Source organism: Pseudophryne corroboree, chromosome 3 (genome assembly GCF_028390025.1).
Source record: "Pseudophryne corroboree isolate aPseCor3 chromosome 3, aPseCor3.hap2, whole genome shotgun sequence".
In the NCBI taxonomy this organism is placed as follows: domain Eukaryota; kingdom Metazoa; phylum Chordata; class Amphibia; order Anura; family Myobatrachidae; genus Pseudophryne; species Pseudophryne corroboree.
Window position 1 is genome coordinate 345,506,317 of NC_086446.1, and position 18,477 is coordinate 345,524,793.

Sequence of the window (18,477 nt, forward strand, 5' to 3'; positions counted from 1 at the left end):
GGGCCATCTTAACATATAGTCACACTGGGCAGCTGTGCAGGGCCCCACATTTCTGGAGGTCTTTAAACAGAGGCAAGCTGGGCCGGGGACAGCTTTTTGGGAGTTGACAGCTTGCTGACTGGTGGACGGCTGCAGCTATCCACCAATCACAATGCTGATAGCCATTCACTGTGTGGAAGCATGTGGTGAGATGGCGTGGGACTGGGGTTGCGTGTGTGTGTGTGTGAGGGGGGGGAGGATGGGGGGGGGGAGGGTGAGATAAGTTATGACTATCTTTTTTAAATGTATTCCCAGGTTGGTAGGGGCCTCAGTGCATTGCTTTGCCCAGGTTCTATAATGTTGTTAAGTTGGCCCTGTATTGAGTCACTCTGCCTCCTAGATACCGTGCAGATGCGTATCAAAGTCGCATTAAATGTAGAAATGTCTTCTACCCAAGTAGTTGTTTGACATTAGAAGTGCTGGTACCTGGACAGGCACGCCCACTGTGTATGGAATGACACAGGCCTTTATTGTTCTTTTTTACTTTGCCTTGTTATTTACTGTGACTATGCAGTGTTTAATAAAGTGTGTAAAAAAATCTGAATAAATAAAATTATTAAGTGGCTGATAAATGAATACTTTTTGTTCTAAACATACAAGTTTGTCCCAGTCACAAATCCCTTTATATTAAATGCAGATTTTTATTATTATTATCAGTTGTACACTGAGTGCTTGAGGGATTTTTGTCTTATTCATTGTACTCTCAAAAGAAATGAAGGTACTTATATAACCAAGGTAGATTAGTATTGTATGACACACACATTACACATTATTTTGACATTAATTTACAAATATAAAACAAACAAAAAAATCATCACTAATAGCGACCATATACAGTTCAACAGGGCTGTTTGTAGCCAATTTGGCTCCCAGTGCGAGATTTAAAAATGCGCCCCCCCATGACATAAAAAAATGTGGCTCCACCCACACACCTAGATTAAAAAAAAAACTTGCGCGCGCACCCGGCAAGGGGGCGTGGCCTCATCTAAATGGGCATGGCCTCGTCTGAAAAGACTACCTCACAATCCAGTTTTTGACCCTGCTCCAACAGATCACAACCACCACAGGAAAAAAAAATTCTACCATATTATGCCCCACACAGTAATGCCCCCTGCACCATATTATGCCACACACCGCAATGCCCTTGATACATTAAATCCCCACACTACGGCAGGCAAAAGTCCCCATTTCACACATTACGCCAGGTGTCCCCATTTTACACATTGAGAGAGAGAGAGAGAGAGAATACTTACAGAGGCGATTACCGCTCTTCGGCCCGCCTCACCAGTCGCTCCTCGCGCCGGCCTTTCCCTCTTCCTAACTTGGATCCCCCTCTATACCCTGCTCGGGGGGGGGTTTCGCGGAGTGACAGGGTTGCGTTGTGACATAACGACGCAACCGCGTCATTCCATGAAACTCCGCCCCCCGAGCGGGTTACTCAGGGAGAAATAGGAGGGGGAAGCAGGGAGCCACAGTTAGTGCCGCAGCGGGCGCCCAGTGCGGTTGCACTGCTCGCCTGCCCCAAGAAACGGCCCTGCAGTTCAATTATTTGTCCTTTTACCCTTTATACTACTTTACAAATTGTCTAAGTATGTCTTGTTGGACAGGATAATCAGGAAAATAAGAATTTACTTACCGATAATTCTATTTCTCGTAGTCCGTAGTGGATGCTGGGAACTCCGTAAGGACCATGGGGAATAGCGGCTCCGCAGGAGACTGGGCACAAAAAGAAAGCTTTAGGACTACCTGGTGTGCACTGGCTCCTCCCCCTATGACCCTCCTCCAAGCCTCAGTTAGGATACTGTGCCCGGACGAGCGTACACAATAAGGAAGGATTTTGAATCCCGGGTAAGACTCATACCAGCCACACCAATCACACCGTACAACTTGTGATATGAAACCCAGTTAACAGCATGATAACAGAGGAGCCTCTGAATAGATGGCTCACAACAAGAACCCGATTAGTTAACAATAACTATGTACAAGTATTGCAGACAATCCGCACTTGGGATGGGCGCCCAGCATCCACTACAGACTACGAGAAATAGAATTATCGGTAAGTAAATTCTTATTTTCTCTGACGTCCTAGTGGATGCTGGGAACTCCGTAAGGACCATGGGGATTATACCAAAGCTCCCAAACGGGCGGGAGAGTGCGGATGACTCTGCAGCACCGAATGAGAGAACTCCAGGTCCTCCTCAGCCAGGGTATCAAATTCATAGAATTTTGCAAACGTGTTTGCCCCTGACCAAGTAGCTGCTCGGCAAAGTTGTAAAGCCGAGACCCCTCGGGCAGCCGCCCAAGATGAGCCCACCTTCCTTGTGGAATGGGCTTTTATTGATTTAGGCTGCGGTCATCCTACCGCAGAATGCGCCAGCTGAATAGTGCTACAAATCCAGCGCGCAATAGACTGCTTAGAAGCAGGAGCACCCAGCTTGTTGGGTGCCATCAGGACAAACAGCGAGTCAGTTTTCCGGACTCCAGCCGTCCTGGAAAAATAAAATTTTCAGGGCCCTGACTACGTCCAGCAACTTGGAATCCTCCAAGTCCCTAGTAGCCGCAGGCACCACAATAGGTTGGTTCAAGTGAAAACCTGAGACCACCTTTGGGAGAAACTGAGGACGAGTCCTCAACTCTGCCCTATCCATATAGAAAACCAGATAAGGCTTTTACATGACAAAGCCGCCAATTCTGACACACGCCTGGCCAAGGCCAAGGCCAACAGCATGACCACTTTCCACGCGAGATACTTTAGCTCCATGGTTTTAAGTGGCTCAACCAATGCGACTTTAGGAAATCCAACACCACGTTGAGATCCAAAAAGTGCCACAGGAGGCACAAAAGGAGGCTGAATATGTAGTACTCCTTTAACCAAAATCTGAACTTCAGGCAGTGAAGCCAGTTCTTTCTGGAAGAAAATCGACAGAGCCGAAATCTGGACCTTGATGGACCCCAATTTGAGGCCCAAACGTCACCCTTGCTTGCAGGAAGTGCAGGAATCGACATAGTTGAAATTCCTCCGTCGGGGCCTTCATGGCCTCCCACCAAGCAATAAATTTTCGCCAAACGCGGCGATAATGTCTTGCGGTGACATCCTTCCTGGCTATGATCAGGGTAGGGATGACTTCCTTCGGAATACCCTTTTCCTTTAGGATCCGGTGTTCTACCGCCATGCCGTCAAACGCAGCCGCGGTAAGTCTTGGAACAGACAGGGTCCCTGCTGCAGCAGGTCTTGTCTAAGCGGCAGAGGCCAAGGGTCCTCTACCAGCATCTCTTGAAGTTCCGGGTACCAAGCTCTTCATGGCCAATCCGGAACCCCGAGTATGGTTTTCACTCCTCGCCTTCTTATTATTCTCAGTACCTTGGGTATGAGAGGTAGAGGAGGAGACACATAAACCGACTGGTACACCCACGGTGTCACTAGAGCGTCCCCAGCGATCGCCTGAGGGTCCCTTGACCTGGCGCAATATCTTTTCAACTTCTTGTTGAGGCGGGACGCCATCATGTCCACCCGTGGTCATTCCCAACGGTTTACCCGCATTTGGAAAACTTCTGAATGAAGTCCCCATTCTCCTGGGTGTAGGTCGCCCATCGGAGAATCCTTGTGGCTTCTGCCATCGCCATCCTGCTTCTTGTGCCGCCCTGTCTGTTTACATGGGCGACCGCCGTGATGTCGTCTGATTGGATCAGTACCGGCTGGTTCTGAAGCAGGGGCCTTGCTTGGCTTAGGGCATTGTAAATGGCCCTTCGCTGCAGAATATTTATGTGAAGCGAAATCTCCTTGGAAATTTCTTCCCTGTGTGACTGCACCTCAGCCCCGAAGGCTGGCATCCGTGGTCACCAGGACCCAGTCCTGTATTCCGAATCTGCGGCCCTCTAGTAGATGAGCCCTCTGCAGCCACCACAGCAGCGACACCCTGTGTCTTGCTGACAGGGTTATCCGCTGTTGTATCTGTAGATTGGACCCGGACCATTAGTCCCACAGGTCCCACTGGAACGTCCTTGCGTGGAGTCTTCCGAATGGAATTATGCTTCGTACGAAGCTACCATTTTTCCCAGGACTCGTGTGCATTGATGTACCGACACCTGTCCTGGTTATAGGATGTCTCTGACTAGAGATGACAACTCCTCGGCTTTTTCCACTGGAAGAAACACTCTTTTCTGGTCTGCGTTCAGAAACATTTCCAGGAACAGAAGACGTGTCGTCGGGACCAGCTGTGACTTTGGAATATTGAGAATCCAGTCGTGCTGTTGTAGCACTTCCCGAGAGAGTGCTACCCCCACTACCAACTGTTCTTTGGACCTCGCCTTTATCAGAGATCGTCCAAGTACGGGATAATAAAAACTTCCTTCTTGCGAAGGAGTATCATCACTTCTGCCATTACCTAGGTAAAGACCTTCGGTGCCGTGGACAACTCCACCGGCCACGTCTGGAACTGATAGTGACAGTCCTGTACCACATATCTGAGGTACTCCTGGTGAGGAGGGTAAATGGGGACATGCAGGTATGCATCCTTGATGTCCAGGGAGACCCTGTAATCCCCCTCGTCCAGGCTCGTAATATCCGCCCTGAGCGATTCCATCTTGAACATGAAACTTCTGATATAAAAGTTCAAGTATTTTAATTTCAAGATGGGTCTCACCGAAACGTTTCGGTACCACAACCACTGTGGAATAGTAACCCCTTCCTTGCTGAAGGAGGGGCACCTTGACAATCACTTGTTGTGATTATAGTGTTGAATATCCACCAACACCGTCTCCCTGGCAGAGGGAGGTGCCGGTAAGGCAGATTTTAGGAAACGGCGGGGGGAAGAACGTCTCGAACTCCAGCCTGTACCCCTGAGATACTACTTGAAGGACCCAGGGATCCATGTGAGAGAGCCCACTGTCCGCTGAAATTTCTGAGACGGGCCCCCACCGTACCCGGGTCCGCCTGAGCAGCCCCCGCACCATGCTGTGGACCTACCGGACACAGGGAGGATTTCTGCTCTTGGGAACTAGCTGTGTGTTGCAGCTTTTTCCTCTACCTTTGCCTCTCGGCAGAAAGGATGAGCCTCTAGCCCTCTTGCTTTTCTGGGGCCGAAAGGACTGTACTTGATGATACGGTGCTTTCTTTTGTTGTGGGGTAGCCTGTGGCAAAAAAATCGATTTCCCAACAGTAGCTGTGGAAACGAGGTCTGAAAAACCATCCCCAAACAGTTTTACCCCCTTATAGGGCAACTTCCATGTGCCGATTCGAGTCGGCATCGCCTGACCATTGCCAAGTCCATAACCCCCGTCTGGCGGCATTGGACTTAGCGCTTATTTTTGATGCCAGCCGGCAAATATCCCTCTGTGCATCACGTATGTATAAGACCACGTCTTTTATATGCTCTATTTTCAGCAAAATATTGTCCCTATCCATAGTTATTTTCCGACAGGGAATCTGACCACGCAGCGGGAGCACTGCACATCCATGCCGAAGCAACGGCTGGTCGCAATATAATGCCCTAGTGTGTGACTATATTTTATAGGGTAACCTCCTGCTTTCTATCAGCAGGTCCCTTCAGGGCGGCCGTATCCGGAGACGGTAGTGCCACCTTTTCTGATAAGCGTGTAAGCGCTGTATCTACCCTATGGGGTGTTTCCCCGCGTGACCTATCCTCTGGCGGGAAAGGGTACGCTGCCAATAACCGTTTTAGAAATTATCAATTTCTTACCGGGGGAAGACCACTCTACCTCACACACCTCATTTAATTTCTCAGATGCAGGAAAAACTACTAATAGTTTTCTCTCACCAAACACAATACCTTTTATGTGGTACCTGGGGTATAATCATAAATGTGTAATACATTTTTCATTGCCTCAATTCTGTAACGGGTGGACCTATTTGGAGGGTACACCAGTCTCATCGACGTCGACACTGGAGTCAGTATCCGTGTCGACATCTGTGTCTGTTATCTGAGGTAGCGGGCGATTTTAGAGCCCCCCATGACATTTGAGACGCTGGAACAGGCACAAGCTGAGTAGCCGGCTGTTCTGTGTCGTCGACCTTTTATGTAAGGAGTTGACACTTTCACGTAATCTTTCCATAAGTTCAACCACACCGGTGTCGACCCCGCAGGGGGTGACAACATATTTACAGGCATTCGCTCCGCCTCCACCTCATTATCCTCCACATACCTGTCGACACAGCCGTACCGACACACAGCACACACACAGGGAATGCTCTGATAGAGGACAGGACCCCACAAAGCCCTTTGGGGAGACAGAGGGAGAGTATGCCAGCACACACCAGGGCGCTATATATCACAGGGATAGCACCTATAAAAAGTGTTTTCCCTTATAGCTGCATATATATATGTATACTGCGCCTAAATTGTGCCCCCCCTCTCTTTTTAACCCTTTCTGTAGTGTATTAACTGCAGGGGAGAGCCAGGGAGCTTCCCTCCAACGGAGCTGTGAGGGAAAAATGGCGCCAGTGTGCTGAGGAGATAGCTCCGCCCCTTTTTCGCGGACTTTTCTCCCGCATTTTTATGGATTCTGGCAGGGGTTAATGTACATCCATATAGCCCTGGGGGTTATATGTGATGTATTTTTGCCAGCCAAGGTGTTAATATTGCTGCTCAGGGCGCCCCCCCCCCAGCGCCCTGCACCCATCAGTGACCGCAGTGTGAGGTGTGCATGAGGAGCAATGGCGCACAGCTGCAGTGCTGTGCGCTACCTTGATGAAGACTGATGTCTTCTGCCGCCGATTTTCCGGACCTCTTCTTGCTTCTGGCTCTGTAAGGGGGCCGGCGGCGCGGCTCTGGGACCGGACTCCGAGGCTGGGCCTGTGTTCGATCCCTCTGGAGCTAATGGTGACCAGTAGCCTAAGAAGCCCAAGCTGGCTGCAAGCAGGCAGGTTCGCTTCTTCTCCCCTTAGTCCCTCGATGCAGTGAGCCTGTTGCCAGCAGGTCTCACTGAAAATAAAAAACCTAAAACTAACTTTTATCTAAGAAGCTCAGGAGAGCCCCCTAGATTGCACCCTGCTCGGTCGGGCACAAAAATCTAACTGAGGCTTGGAGGAGGGTCATAGGGGGAGGAGCCAGTGCACACCAGGTAGTCCTAAAGCTTTCTTTTTGTGCCCAGTCTCCTGCGGAGCCGCTATTCCCCATGGTCCTTACGGAGTTCCCAGCATCCACTAGGACGTCAGAGAAAAGTAATGTTAACATGATGATAAAACAAAACCCTACTTGCAAAACAATATAACTGTTCTACTTATAGCACTCACCAGAGCAAGGAAAGCAACCATTCTAGCAAGATCTACTGTCCGTCCATTAACAGCTTTGCTAGCCATGAAGGTGAAACAAATGCTGTTACCACTCAGGATGAGCAGGCGAACATTGTTTTCCAGGAGCCACTCATGAGGGAGCACTGCCAAAATAAAGGAAGATTTTGCTGACAACAGAAGTGATAAACTAACAACAAGGTATTGTATGAATATGGTCTGGTATGTATTTTAATTTCTTTACCTCAAAAGAGTTGTCACATTTGCAACAATGTCAAACAGCTTGAACACAGATGTATATGCATTACTCCAAATGTGACCCTCTCCAGGGGGGACAGAATGTTCTGCTCCTGGACTTCCCTCTTAATGTATGATTGCCATCACCTGTGCTGAAACACCTTCCTTATCCTTTAATGGGGGAGATTCAAATGTCTGAAAATTCGGTTGGGTGTCAGTTTTTTCCTGTCTATTAGATAGGAAAAAAAGACTCCCAACTGACTTTTCAAACATTTGAATCTCCCCGATATGTTTAAAACAGTTGCAGGCAATCATACATTAAGAGGAAAGTCCAGAAGTAGAGCATTTTGTCCCTTCTGGAGAGGGTATGTACTATATTGGTATAAGACTCTACCTGTAAGTTCATCCACCAGACTAATAACATCATCAGCGGTCCATTCTTTAGCTTCTGTGTCATAGAGCAGCTTGATAGCATCAGCTAGACCTTTTAGGCTGATCTCATCACTCATTCCTTCAGTCATCTTTAGCCAGGCCACATGTCCTGAAAACATTTTATAAGACCCAAGTACAATGGAAAAAAGTCATCAGCTTTCTTCCTTTACAAATACCCCTAAAACTAATGTTACAATATAGAGCTCATTCATTAAAGGGACATAAGGGATAGACTGACACTTACAAATTAACTGTTGAGTACATTTGAACCTCTAGGTGGTGCTAAGAGCTTTCCTATCAATGAAATGTACATTCATTTACAGAGTCTAGTCATAGAAAGCATTAGCAATACAAATGTACAGTATACGTCCTTTTACTCTACTACTCATTAGATGACTAAAAGCATTTTCTAATCAGCAAAGTAGGCATAGAGAAAAACTAAACAAATGCATGCCTACAATCAGTAAACACTGACAAATTGCTGGCCGTCTACTAAGATTATTAGCACGAATAAAAACAAGATCGTGTTCTGCAGTTTCTCAAAGTATTTTCAGTAATAAGTAATACACCCAGATATGGGTTAAGTACAGGGCACATGCTAATATGCATGGAAGCAGATACAGATTTAGGTCCGGATTCGGAGATGTAAGCCAATGCATTCACAGCTGCTAATTTGTATGCTGCAACTGTGTGAAAATATGGCAATGTTGCAGCAGCTGGGTGTTGCACATTAAATGAACATTAACTGAGAAGCCCTATGGTAGTGTAGCATGGCTGCCGGAAGCAAGTTGCTGAAGCCATTGTAACTGCAATCGCTTCCGTTTGAGCCGCCAGTCCTGTGTTATCTCCAAAAAAAGGGTCCCTTACTGTCAATCACTTTGTGGGTAAATCCTCACTGCAAGCGCCATTGCAAGACCATTGCGACTTATACACATGCACAGTAGCAAAAAATCTCTCTGCTGCATATTCACATTGCGTTGATCTCTGAATCAAGCTCTTAGGTTGGTAGAATTCATGTATCAGTTCTTATGATATGCTCATTGATGGAACAGCACCAAAAGGCACTAACAACAGCAAAATATCATAAAAATAATTGTCTCGGTAGCTGCTTACCATCTATTGCTGAGACTGGTCCAAAAACAATGTAAAGTAGGCGTGCCTGGTTTACCATTGGCCATGGTTTAAGCAGTCGGCTCAGCCAAAAAGCAGTATCGCTGCGGTGGGTCCAGTGATCCAGTAGCACGTTGCGACAAAAGAGACGCACACGAAGCTCTAGTTTACGTGATGACCCTGCAGTTATAATAGTTTAAAATGAGTTACAGTTTCAGAGTTAAAATCAAGTGCTCAAAATTATCTGATACAGAGTTCCAAAAAGTAATGCAAGTGAATGGGCACACACACTTTCTGACAAGCATTCGCTTTACTTAAAATGTTGCTTGCAGCGTTCCTGAGTTGTAACGCTTGGTACAGTAGAGCTCTTTAAGTGCACAGTTGACTATGCTGCAGAGAGGCTTTCAGAAAACAATCACTGTATTATCACCAAGAGCAAAATACCATGTTTTGTCTACGATTTTGTCAAAGCAAGAAATATAAGGCAGCATTACTGACTGTTCCTTATGTACATGCCCTTCTACTGGCACAATGCAGTAGGAAAAAATAAATCTTTCTTATATTACAACAACTATACATAACTAACATTGCATTGCAACAGTAACACAGTTCAACCTGTAGTGCAAGTGATGTCATAAATTGGATGACACATTTCTGCAAGTGGTTATGGGATTTAAAAATTACATTTCATCCCTTTATTTTTAATGGGATCCATTTTGCATGTCACAGAAGCACTTTTGTTGGAAAACAATGTTTGAAAGCGATTGCCCCAATGTCACCTCAATATCATGATTCATTTAGGACATACTCTAAAAGCTAAAAAGCATAAAATTTTACGAGAAAATGAAAAGTTATACTTAATGAAGGGGTGGTGAAAAAGCTGGGGTAGGTTGGACTTTGTGTGATTTATTTTCTGCTGCTGGGTACACTGGGCTCTACAGGGAATGACATTGGGGTGTAGAGTAGGATCTTGATCCGAGGCACCAACAGGCTCAAAGCTTTGACTGTTCCCAGAATGCCTAGCGCCGCCTCCTCTATAACCCCGCCTCCGTGCACAGTAGCTCAGTTTTGTAATTGGTGCCATGCAGTAAGCAGGCATACAACAGGGCGGCTGCTCCAGCAGCCCTGGGAGAAGCTTTTAAAGAATATTGAAGACTTCAAGGGCTGCAGCAGAGACACTGACTGTGTTAGATGTCATTCGGACATCTCCTGCTGCAGCTCCATCACCTCCCCCAGCAGCGCTGTACACTCCTGCGCCCTGGTTACCGGGTACCTACAGCGGAAGCTCCGGTTTTCTTCTATGTTAGTCACACACACGACCGCTGCTCTCCTGGATCGCGTGGCCGCACTCAGGGAGGAGGTCAGGGGTCCCCTCGACGGGACCCGCTGTAAATCGCGATCCCATGTGCGCTGGCGTGGACACTGTGGTAGTACAGGGACCCCACTAGACCACCAGGGCATGGGCACAGGTCGGTTTTCTCTCATAAAACCGTTTTATTAAGCCCCCAGTACCTGGTGGTGAAGTCCAGCGGGGGGATAAGGCTTTGACCTGTAGCCCCTTCCCCAGCCCCAGGGCGCCATTTAGAGTAAATGTTCCCGCCCTGGAGCTGCATATCTCTCTCTCCCTCATTCCCTGTCAGCATTTGGGCGCCATTATAGCAAGCAGAGCTGATCCTGGGACTGTTTGGGCAAATCCTCCTCTGTAAAGCCGCCTGCCTGTCAGCGCTGTGCATTTTACAGGACACTTAAGTATTCTACATGTCTGCTGACAGTGTTAGTTAAGAAAAAGTGCATTTAGTCAGGGTTATTTAGTACAAGTACCCTGTGTTATACATCCAGTCTTTACTGTGCATTATTATATCTATTAAGTGTATAGCTGTACATAGTATTACTCTGTATTGCTAGTCCAGTGCAGTTTTATTGCATGTCATAATTTTTGCATTGTACAAACTGTGACTCTGTGTGTGTGTGCATATAGCTGCTGTGTGACCTCCATTTCATGTCTCTCACTCAGATTGCTATCCCTATATTCTATAACCTGAGGGGTCTAAGTGTGTCAGGTTTATCATAATATAGGCAGTTCACAGGATATACTCAGTGTGTATTTTTCTCTGGGATCTTTAGTCACCATATACCTCTTGAATTCCCTGTTTGTGCTGATACACTGAACAGGGGGTTCTTGTCAGGTTATCACTGACCTGGTTTGGGAGTGTTGTGGACTCGGGGGTTTCTTCTGGGGACCGGGAAGAGGAACCGCAACTGGGCCGCAGCAGAGATGGTCGGATGTAAGTTTTTCTCATGCAGGATCAGGTCGGCAGACAGGAGGCACGTGTGGACGCTGAAGGTCTCCTGAAAGACAGAACTTGAAAGGTGCTGGTGAATCAGAGAAGAATACTAGGTGCTGGAGGCACAACTGCGCAAACGTGCACTGGGGCTTGGAGACACTGAAGTGTTTGTAGGCGCTGAAGTGCTTGGAGGTGCTGAGGTGCTTGGAGGCGCTGAAGCGCGTGGAGACACTGAGATGCCTGGAGGCACCGAGGTGCTTGGAGGCGCCAAGGCGCTTGGGGGCACGGAGGCGCTTGGAGGCACGGAGGTGCTTGGAGGCACGAAGGTGCTTGGAAGCACGGAGGTGCTGGAGGCACGGAGGTGCTTGGAGGCACGGAGGTGCTGGAGGCACGGAGGTGCTTGGAAGCACGGAGGTACTTGGAGGCACGGAGGTGCTGGAGGCACGGAGGTGCTTGGAGGCACGGAGGTGCTGGAGGCACGGAGGTGCTGGAGGCACGGAGGTGCTTGGAGGCACGGAGGTGCTTGGAGGCACGGAAGTCTGGCGATCACCACTCCTGGGGAACTGATGATACTCAGGCACTGATACAGCGCCTGATGCCTGAATTTATACTTTCCACCACCAGCTGGTTGGTGGGAAGTACCTGATGACGTCACCCGCTCAGACGCTGGGCCGAGCGACGGGAGCCACCAGCGAGGACGGCCGCAGAGAGGACCAGCGCGCCCGGAGAGGTAAGTAAGGAGCCCGGGGCGGCAGCGTGACAGTACCCCCTCCTCTAGGGGTGGCCCCTGGACACTTACCGGGTTTCGTAGGGTGCTTGGCGTGGAAGATCCGGATTAGTCGAGGAGCTGAGACCTCAGAAGCTCCTATCCAACTTCTCTCCTCAGGACCATAATCTTTCCATTCTACCAGGTATTGCAGGTTCTTATGAAGATAACGAGAGTCCAGAATAGTTTTGATCTCGAAGTCTGTCCCAGTTTCAGTTTCTAACGGAGTAGGGTTTGAGGGCTTAGAATGAAAACGATTAAGGATGAGAGGACGAAGGAGAGAAACATGAAAGGCATTCGGTATGCGTAGGTGGGAAGGTAATCCCAACTTGCAGACCACAGGATTCAGGATTTGTAGCACAGGGTATGGACCGATGAACCTTGGGGCGAACTTCATGGTGGGTACCTTTAGCCGAAGGTTACGTGTGGAGAGCCATACCCTGTCACCAACTTTGTATTGAGGAGCGGCTTGCCGTTTCTTGTCCGCGAAGAACTTGTATCGGACAGAAACCTTTTTAAGACTAGCATGAACCTTACTCCAAATTTGTCTGAAGTGTAGTAGAGTGGAAGTCACAGCTGGAACCTCCCCTGTTGGCAGAATTGGTAATTCCGGAACCTGTGGGTGGAAGCCATAGTTGATGAAGAACGGAGATTCGCCAGTAGAGGAATGAAATGAATGATTATGTGCAAACTCTGCCCAAGGCAATAACTCTACCCAGTTGTCCTGTGAAGGGGATAGATACAGGCGGAGGAAAGTCTCCAAGTCTTGATTGACCCGTTCCGTTTGCCCATTAGTTTGGGGGTGATAAGCGGATGAAAACGTAAGTTTAATTTGTAAGGCCGAGCAGAGAGCTTTCCAAAACCTTGCGGTGAACTGTACCCCTCGATCAGAGACTATTTCTTGAGGCAACCCATGCAACCGAAAATGTACTCGGACAAATATTAGAGCCAATTTAGGAGCGGTCGGCAGACCAGTCAAAAGAACGAAATGCGCCATCTTCGAAAAACGGTCGACGATCACCCAGACTGTGTTGAACCCTTTGGAACAGGGCAAGTCGGTGACGAAGTCCATGGAAATGTGAGTCCAGGGTTTCATAGGAATGGACAGAGGACGAAGTAACCCAGCAGGAGGTAGACGGGGAGATTTATGCTGTGTACACTGGGGACAGGAATCCCCGGGAATTTAACGTAATCCTTCCGCATGGAGTCCCACCAGTAAGATCTTTGCAGAAACTTGTACATCTTCTGGGCGCCGGGATGACCGGAAAACTTGGAGATATGGGCCCACTGTAGTATCCTCGACCGGAATTTAGCTGGTACGGACATTCTTCCAGGGGGAGGACCTGGAGTAGTTGAGGCAGCAGAGACAGAAATTGGATTCAGAATTAAACTCCGTTCAAAAGAATCCTCTTCATCTGTGGGAGTTTGTGAACGGGACAGTGCATCTGCTTTAGTATTGAAAGTCCCGGCTCGGTACTTGATAACAAAAGAAAAATCGAGTTAAGAAGAGTGCCCATCTAGCTTGGCGAGGATTCAAGCACTGTGCGGTTTTGATATACAACAAATTTTTGTGATCAGTGTAAATGGTAATCACATGTTTGGCCCCTTCTAAGAGATATCTCCACTCTTCCAAGGCAGATTTAATCGCCAAGAGTTCCTGGTCTTCAATAGTGTAATTTCGTTCAGCCGGAGAGAATTTACGAGAGTGAAAGCCGCACGGATGTAATTTCTTATCTGAGGCGTACTGAGAGAGAACGGCCCCAACTCCGACCGAGGATGCGTCAACTTCTAGGAAGAAAGGTTCCTCAAAATTTGGTTGTTGGAGTACTGGAGCGGACATAAAAGCCGATTTCAAGTGGGAAAAGGCCTCTATGGCTTCGGGAGGCCACAAACCCGGGTTGGAACCCTTTCTCGTCAAGGCAGTAATGGGTGCAACAAAGGTGGAGAAACTTCTAATGAACTTTCTATAATAGTTCGCAAAACCCAGGAATCTTTGTATTGCTTTCAAGGAGAGTGGCTGTGCCCAGTCCCGAATGGCGGAGAGTTTCTCCGGGTCCATGCGAAGCTCTATCCCCGAGATGATATAACCGAGGAACGGTATTGATGTTACTTCGAAGGTACACTTGGATATCTTGGCATAGAGATGATTCTCACGTAGACGGCGGAGTACCTCTTTGACCTGTATCCTGTGTTCAGCAAGGTCTTTTGAAAAAATCAGTATGTCATCCAAATACACCACGACACTTAGATATAACATGTCTCGGAAGATTTTGTTGACGAATCCCTGGAAGACAGCAGGAGCATTGCTAAGACCGAACGGCATCACCAGATACTCATAATGCCCATCCCGGGTATTGAAGGCGGTCTTCCATTCATCTCCTTCTCTGATGCGTATAAGGTTATAGGCCCCCCTCAAATCGAGCTTGGAAAAAACGTGGGCACCACGAACTCTATCAAATAGCTCTGTGATTAGAGGCAAGGGGTATTTATTTTTGATGGTAATATCATTTAGGCCGCGGTAGTCGATACATGGTCTTAACCCTCCGTCCTTCTTTTTCACGAAGAAGAAGCCCGCTCCAGCCGGGGAAATAGAGGGGCGGATGAATCCCTTGTGAAGATTGGACTTGATATAGTCTGACATAGCTTGTGTCTCTGGAAGGGACAGAGGATAAATGCGACCCGAGGCGGCATTTTCCCTGGGATAAGGTCAATGGGGCAGTCCCAAGACCTATGGGGTGGTAACTGGTCAGCCGCCTGTTCCGAGAATACATCCCTGAACTCTTGGTACGCCTCTGGGATAAGTTTTTCCTCCGCCTTAGAAGAAACACGAAGCGGACAGACAGGGGTGAGACAGTTAGCGTGACAAAAAGAACCCCAAGACCGAATCTGTGCGGTCTTCCAATCGATATGGGGATTGTGAATTTTGAGCCAAGGTATTCCGAGAACCAGATCGTGATGCATTTCCGGAATCACCAGGAACTCCAAATATTCTTGATGTAGAGCCCCGACCTGTAATTTAACTGGAACCGTGCGTTCTGTTATGATACCCTTGGATATCCTAGTACCATTGATAGCTGTCAAGGAAATAGGCCGTTCGATGGACCGTACTTCCAAATTCAGGCTTTGGACACAGAGGGAAGAAACTAAATTCCCCGCAGCCCCGGAGTCCAACAGGGCTTCAAAAGACTTGGAAGTAGCCTTGGTGATTAACGTTACAGGAAGCAAACAGTCCGAAGTCGGAGAAGATTTGGTCGTAACCCCCAACTTGACTCCTCCGGAACAAGCTAGGCCTGCCCGATTCCCGGACGGGATTTGCAGGACTTGATGAAGTGACCCGCAGCTCCGCAGTACAGACAGAGCTTACCCTCATGACGACGCTGTCGCTTCTCCGGGGACAACCGGGATCGGTTTATCTGCATGGGTTCGTCCGGACTTGGGACCACGGATTGCCTTGCAGGAGGAAGCCGGAACCTAGAACGATCCGATCGACTACGTTCACCTCCACGTTCCTGCATCTGGAGATCTACCTTGACACAGAGAGAGATCAATTCCTCTAAAGAATCAGGAAGCTCTCGAGTGACCAACTCATCCTTCAGGCGATCTGAAAGACCGTTCCAGAAAGCGGCTCTCAGAGCCTCATTATTCCAGCGAAGTTCAGAGGCAATGGTTTGGAAATGAACCACATACTGACCCACGGATCGGGAGCCTTGACGGATGCGGAGCAAGTCAGAAGAGGCCGAGGACATCCTGCCGGGCTCGTCAAAAATTCGTCGAAAAGACGTGATGAATTCGGAGTAATTGGAAACCAGTGAATCAGAACGTTCCCATAATGGAGACACCCAATCCAAGGCAGATCCTTCCAGCAGAGAAATAATATATGCCACCTTGGACCGGTGTGTAGGAAAGTTGTGTGCAAGTAGCTCGAAATGTACCTCGCATTGGTTTAAAAAACCACGACAATTTTTAGGATTCCCATTATAACGGGACGGAGTAGGCAGCTGAAGGCGCAGAGTGGCACCGGCCGATGGTTGGACATTGCTGGAAGCGGCAACTGGTGCGGCTACTGGAACTGGTGCCGGAATTACCGAGGCTAGAGACGCCTGAATCTGATCCAGACGCCCGGACAACTCCTGCATCACCTGACCTTGTGCCGCTTCCTGACTTTGTACTCGGGAAGCCAGGTTCTGGATGGCACTTGAGTCCGTTGTTCCGATCCCCCGGGTCCATGTGGCATGAGTATACTATCACTGACCTGGTTTGGGAGTGTTGTAGACTCGGGGTTTCTTCCGGTGACCGGGAAGAGGAACCGCAACTGGGCCGCAGCAGAGATGGTCGGATGTAAGTTTTCCTCATGCAGGTTCAGGTCGGCAGACAGGAGGCACGTGTGGACGCTGAAGGTCTCCTGAAAGACAGAACTTGAAAGGTGCTGGTGAATCAGAGAAGAATACTAGGTGCTGGAGGCACAACTGCGCAAACGTGCACTGGGGCTTGGAGACACTGAAGTGTTTGTAGGCGCTGAAGTGCTTGGAGGCGCTGAGGTGCTTGGAGGCGCTGAAGCGCGTGGAGACACTGAGGTGCCTGGAGGCACTGAGGTGCTTAGAGGCGCTAAGGCGCTTGGAGGCACGGAGGCGCTTGGAGGCACGGAGGCGCTTGGAGGCACGAAGGTGCTTGGAAGCACGGAGGTGCTGGAAGCACGGAGGTGCTTGGAGGCACGGAGGTGCTGGAGGCACGGAGGTGCTTGGAGGCACAAAGGTGCTGGAGGCACGGAGGTGCTTGGAGGCACGAAGGTGCTTGGAGGCACGAAGGTGCTTGGAGGCACGAAGGTGCTTGGAGGCACGAAGGTGCTTGGAAGCATGGAGGTGCTTGGAAGCACGGAGGTGCTGGAGGCACGGAGGTGCTTGGAGACACGGAGGTGCTTGGAGACACGGAGGTGCTGGAGGCACGGAGGTGCTGGAGGCACGGAGGTGCTTGGAGGCACGGAGGTGCTTGGAGGCACGGAGGTGCTGGAGGCACGGAGGTGCTTGGAGGCACGGAGGTGCTGGAGGCACGGAGGTGCTTGGAGGCACGGAGGTGCTTGGAGGCACGGAAGTGCTTGGAGGCACGGAGGTGCTTGGAGGCACGGAAGTCTGGCGATCACCACTCCTGGGGAACTGATGATACTCAGGCACTGATACAGTGCCTGATGCCTGAATTTATACTTCCCACCACCAGCTGGTTGGTGGGAAGTACCTGATGACGTCACCCGCTCAGACGCCGGGCCGAGCGACGGGAGCCGGGAGCCGCCAGCGAGGACAGCCGCAGAGAGGACCAGCGCGCCCGGAGAGGTAAGTAAGGAGCCCGGGGCGGCAGCGTGACACAGGTATTGTGCTGCTGATATTGTACTGTGTTGCTTTGCATTGAGCTTTTGATTATGTCAGCTACAAAGGGCAACGGAGCTGGGGCTTATCCCACATTGCGTAGTGTTGACGCTGCAGACACATTTGAGGATAACATAGCAGCTGAGGGTTCAGGTTCTGGGGGTTCCTTGCCACCCAGTGGGACTGTAGCAATGGGGGTGCAAAATAACCCACCTTGGGCTACCTTCTCCACGCTATTGAATACGCTGGTAACTAGTCTAACGCTCCCTATGGGACCTCCTGTGCCGGTACAACCGCTTATGGTCCCCGCGGTTAACCCGCCATGGGCAGATCGACTGTCTAATCAGTTACAGCAATTAAACCAATCACTGACTGCTCAAAAGTCTAACCCTCACCCGCCTAAGACCAAGGGGTCATCTAAGCGGGCAATTACTTCCTCACAATCCACCAACGACCCAGACACCTCGTCTTATGAGGATGGCGTTTATACGGACGGCACAGATTCTGATCCTGATACTTCTGATGGGGAAGTTGTTTCGCAGGTGGATGTTCCTGACTTGTTAGAGGCTATCAGGCTCATTCTTCAGGTTGATGATGAACAGGAGCCTGACACTGCCCCTAAGAAACCGGACAGGTTTAAACGTCAGAAGGGGGTTAAACAAGTTTTACCTCACTCTGAACATTTAGTTGACATACGTCAGGAGTCCTGGGAAAATCCAGGAAAGAAGTTCACGCCTCACAAGAAGAGATGCTGCCTCGCTACCCCCCTCACTGCGGAGCTTAGTAAAAATTGGGAAACACCCCAGCCAGTGGATTTGCAAGTGGTGCGGCTGGTAGTATCCTCAGCTCTGCCTGTAACTACTGTCACGTCTTTGAGAGAGCCGACAGACAAGCGTGTGGAGGGTTGTTTGAAGGCAATCTACACCCTAAACGGTTCGGTGCATAGGCCCATTATTGCAGCAACATGGGATGCAGAAGCTGTGGAAGCGTGGGCTCAGGAGC

The 18,477-nt window shown here is 49.3% G+C and overlaps 1 protein-coding gene across 5 annotated transcripts in view; it reads right to left on the reverse strand.

The window, feature by feature from the left end:
• FBXO47 (F-box protein 47) overlaps nucleotides 1–18,477 on the reverse strand; it is an 873,621-nt gene that overhangs the window by 158,274 nt on the left and 696,870 nt on the right. For 4 of the 5 annotated variants that reach the window (XM_063959704.1, XM_063959709.1, XM_063959705.1 and 1 more), the window contains exons 7-9: nucleotides 9,071–9,247; nucleotides 7,920–8,066; nucleotides 7,292–7,434 (exon numbers count right to left, since the gene is read on the reverse strand). In XM_063959704.1, the coding sequence (XP_063815774.1) occupies nucleotides 7,292–7,434; nucleotides 7,920–8,066; nucleotides 9,071–9,247 (467 nt within the window). The remainder of the gene's footprint in view (nucleotides 1–7,291; nucleotides 7,435–7,919; nucleotides 8,067–9,070; nucleotides 9,248–18,477) is intronic. The other variant, XM_063959707.1, reaches the window with a different exon arrangement.